The following is a 4565-nucleotide window of genomic DNA, read 5'->3' on the forward strand; positions in this document are numbered from 1 at the left end:
ACCAATCAGCTCCATCTTCATTAATATGCTAGCTGAATTCTTTGGAGGGGTCACCCAATATGTGCAGTGCTTGAGCTCCTTCTTGTTACTGAAGCGAAAGGAAATATATCCCTCATCCAGTCTCCCAGAATAGTCGAGAAGCAGATACACGGCAGAGAATCAGTGTACTGGATGTCCCTCAGGTGACTGACCAAAGCCACAGGGACATCTAGAGGTCGTATTAATCACAGCATTTGTGAGGTGCACATCAGATTATTCCTACATGTTCTTGCTGTCTGATCTGCCAGACACCGGGGGTTTTCAAGATTAAAAAAATCAGTGCAGGGTATTGCCCACTTATCTAGTTCATAGTAAAATTATTGAGGCATAATACACACAAAAACAATTGAAAAAACAATTATTCAATCCCATGTAAAATTTGTAATTCAAAAAAATATTGATGAAAAATCAGGACTTCTTTACAAAATACAGAGATGAAATGTTTGACTGGAAAGATTGGGGACTGTGGGAGAGAAAAGAAAGACATTGATTTTTAACATACTGACTCCTTTTCTATGGATTTTTAAGTTTTGTCACATCATACTTACCACATGTTCTATGCATACTTATGGTTAGAATAGTCTAAGATTCATGGTCTATTTGCAGAAAGTTTATGTATAATTTTCTCTTTTTTTTTTTTTTTTACTGAAAGAGAATGAAATTTGGGAGTGAGTGGGCAGTATTGTAAAGGCGAGGAGGGGTAGATGGATGAAAGGATGGAGTGCACTTCTGTCTCCCTGCCACACCCTGGAGACTGAGTAGCACCCTGAAGAAAGCCCAAAGCACAAGGCTCTGTGTTCCTGAAACACCAGGAGAGGGGGCACAGGCAGAGCCATGTAGTGATTCCTCTGACATAAGGTGTCAGAGTAGGAGCCAGAGATGTTTTTCTCTCCCTTCCACCCTACCTTTAGCCATGTGACTAGCACATCTTTGATTTCCAAAGCTTCCAGGCAGCAGGAAATTAGAGAGCAGTGACAAAAATATTAGAGACACAAACAGGCAAGGAACAGTCCAGAATGAGTGGCAAGAAGATCTTTTGCTTTATTGTTTCACTTGAGGCTGCAGGAAATGAGCTGGAGAGTGAATCTGTGGTTTGAGATCCCAGAGTAGACAACACAGTTGGTGTCAGGGGCAGCAGATAGGTTTGTGGGTGAAGAATCAAGTTTCTGGATCCCAAGGCAGAGGGATCCTCTAGGCCAGAGCTCAGAGCCTTCACGGGGGCATCTCAGCCACTCTTGCAGGCCCAGAAGGAGAAAGGTGAGGAGGAAATGTTTGACCACTCGTTTCACCCAACTCTGCTCTTCTAGGTGCAGAGTCCACTTCAGCAGCAGCCTCCAGAGTGCTGGCCACTGCCCCCTCCACAGCAGCTGGAGCCCCCTGCGGGCTGGCTGCAGCAGTCAGAGCGCTGGGGTCTGTGGCAGTGGGACCTGCGGCGCCTGTGGTGGCTCAGACAGCAGCCTCCACCCCCAGAGCTACAGCAGCCGCCACCCCCAGAGCTACAGCAGCCCCCAGAGCTGGAGCCACAGCAGCCTCCGGAGCTGACACTGCAGCAGGAAGAGACTGGAGGGCACTTAGGGGGACACTTTGGGGGACACTTAGGGGTGGGGCACTTGGGGGTGCACTTGGGAGGGGGCTGGCACTGCTGCTGGCTCTGCTGGCAGGACATTTCGGCGGTGGGTGTTCAGGAGCTGAAAGAGAGTCAAATAGCAAGTTAGAGCCAGGCACAGAGACCACCCTTATTGCCTTTTTTACCATCATTTATTTTTGCTACATTTTTAAAACCTGTTCAAATAAGTCAGAGAGAAATTATCTCTAAAATTTTTTGTCAGATGCTTTCACAGTGTCTTATAGGATCATCAGGATGTTTTTATAAAATGGAAATAGATTATCTAATTTTAACCAAGCAAGATAATGAGGACAACGGTATTAACAAACTTGCCCAAAATTAATGTCCTTTAAATGGACAAGGCAATTTGACATTCACAGAATCTGACTGAAGTGTGCCCTTCTGCACCACTCAGAATTCTGAAAATGTGCAATCTAGGAGCCAGTTTAAGTCTGCAGTTCTGCTTTTTAAAAAACAAGCAAGAAGATCCTATCTCTAAAAAAGAATTAGCTGGGTATAGTGGCATGCACCTGTAGTCCCAACTACTTAGGAGGCGGGGGCTGGAGGATCGTGTGAGCCCAGGAGGCCAATGCTGCAGTGAGTCAAGATCTCGCCACTGCACTGCAGTCTGGGCAGTAGAATGACACTTTGTCTCAAAATAAATGAAACAAAATAATAAAATAAAAATAAAGACTCCCTTTTGGAGGAGCTTCCCAGATGGCTGTATTTAATTGTTACAAACACACAATATATTATGGTCAGAATTGCAAAGGGTCATTATGTAAGTTGGCTATCCCAAATCATATTATAAATGGAGAAATGAGGTCTAAAGCTAATTGCAGCAAGCTGACACGTGACCCTTGATTTCCCGGTCTGGTGAACCAGGCCTAGTGAAGTTCCCTCTTAGAACCCACAGACTCCTCCATCTGCCACCCTGGCAACCACAAATTTCAACTTGTTACTTGCTGTTCAACATCAGGGTGTCTGATCAGATGCCCAGACACCACTCCTGACCAACTGATTCCTGATGAAAGGCCATGTATCTCTGTATTTAACAAGCTCCAAATATGCTTCCTCTGGTCTCTGGTCTCCATTATTTGAGAACCCATTATTTGAGAACTATAATCCCAGTACAGGCTTTGGGGGAGAGATACAGTTGAGTTGCTAAGATCTACTCTCTGAAAGGAAAGTTTGTTTTAACTTATCTGCAATGGGAGACACTAAAAAAAATACAGAACTAATTTGGATTAGCACGTGAAGCACAGACATACAAGCCATCCAGGTGCTTCCCATCTCTCCTGCCCCACAGCTTGAACTCCATCAGAATTTCTAGACATTCTCTACCTCTTCTAATCCAGCTACCCTTCCCCAACAAAGCCCTGCCCGGTCTTCCCTCCTGCCCTGGTCTGGGCATCCCTCTGTGGAAGCCTCTGCTCCTCTTCCCAGTGGACACTTACCGAGGTCACAGGCAGCACAGGGTCCTTCAGCACCTCAGGAGGTGAGTGGATGGGGTGCTCTGGCCATGAGCCCTTTTATCCTGGCCTGGGCTCTGCCTCCAGCTGTGAGACAGGGCCTGGGCATGAAAGGATCTGTCTCCTGACACCCACATAGGTCCTGTGACAGGGCATGACTGGCAGCTCCTCATCTGCCTTTCTCCATGGGGCGCAGGGGAGCTGTTCCTAGTGTGGAATATGACTTAGAAATGGGGTGGGAGTGAATTCCTACCACCACCTGGCACCTTATTCTCTTAGAGGTGCCTACCTCTCAGTTCTCGCTCTTGAAGTGTGGTCCCCCAAATGTTCTCCTTCTTCCTCTAGCAATGTTAATTTATGAGCTCCAGGCATCCAGGTTTGCACAAAGAAACACAGAAGACTCTTAGCTTTTTCACGTGTGTCCCACCACTTTGTCACTGGGAATCGTTTACGTGTGTGTGTGTATGTGTGTGTGTTTCTAAGTATGGTGCGTGCATTAGGTGTGCATTGTGTGGAGCACACATTCAAAGTAGATCTGCCTCTGAGAATCAGCTTGAGCTTGGAGAAAGTACTTGGAAGTTAGCTTTGGGGCTTTGGAGCCAGACATCTTGAGGATGAATCCTAGCTCTGATACTGTTTATATAATATAGGACAAACTATTTAATCTCACTGCCTCAGTTTCCTTGACTGTAAAGTGGGGATTTTAATAACCTCCCTTTCATGAGTTTGTTAGGAGTATTAAATGAGATAACATACTTAAAGCTCATAGAACTGTTCCTTGCACATGTTATGCATACTACAAGTTATCATCATCATTATTTCTAAAAGCATATACACACATATATACACACACATATACACACATTTATTTTTTGATCAGGCATGAAGCCAACATTTGCATAGCACTATAGAGTTTATGAACAGTTATTCCACATGACTTAGGCTATCAGCATAAGAACCCGGAGCATGCAAACGTACATGCTGAGGATGTGTCATCCTGCAGGGATCTGTACCTACGTTGCCTGAGTGTGACTCTTCTTTTCCTGCTCAGGTTGTTACAGAAGGCTTCGTTATAAGGGAGTGGTCAGGATATCAATACCTTGGCTCATAGATAAGTCTTACTCAGAAGCAGAGCTCACTGATTCTTAGGATACTTGGCCTGAGGGATCACATGATCCATGCCTCTGGTGATGTGGTACCCAAAGTGTCAATCAGTCTGATTTAGATCTGGATGGTAAGTTGGCAGCATGTTTGAAACCTCATAAAGATTGATCTGCTTGCCTTAATTGTACGATGTCAATGACTTAAATTTCATAAAATTTTTATTAAGCAAGTGACTGGCTTTTTAGGTCTTCTGTTACCAAGACTTGGAAGTGGACACGGCTGAGATCTAGAATGTAGCTATGAGGCAAATCAAAAGTAAAGCATTGGCCAGGCACGGTGGCTCA

General features: G+C 45.0%; 1 protein-coding gene across 1 annotated transcript; it reads right to left on the reverse strand.

The window, feature by feature from the left end:
- Positions 1–1212: 1212 nt before the first annotated feature.
- LOC105540312 (late cornified envelope protein 1F-like) lies at positions 1213–3123 on the reverse strand. Its single transcript, XM_011980859.1, has 2 exons — positions 3103–3123; positions 1213–1727 (listed from the first exon to the last, which is right to left on the reverse strand). Exon 2 carries the CDS (start codon positions 1703–1705, stop codon positions 1361–1363), a length of 345 nt encoding a protein of 114 aa, XP_011836249.1. The 5' UTR covers positions 1706–1727; positions 3103–3123; the 3' UTR covers positions 1213–1360.
- Positions 3124–4565: the final 1442 nt, after the last annotated feature.

The sequence above is a fragment of the Mandrillus leucophaeus genome, unplaced genomic scaffold, assembly GCF_000951045.1.
Source record: "Mandrillus leucophaeus isolate KB7577 unplaced genomic scaffold, Mleu.le_1.0 Scaffold1049, whole genome shotgun sequence".
Lineage (NCBI taxonomy): Eukaryota > Metazoa > Chordata > Mammalia > Primates > Cercopithecidae > Mandrillus > Mandrillus leucophaeus.

Bases quoted from the DNA above. Each gene is read 5' to 3' on its own strand.
- LOC105540312 (XM_011980859.1), bottom strand. From the start codon at position 1,705: ATGTCCTGCCAGCAGAGCCAGCAGCAGTGCCAGCCCCCTCCCAAGTGC.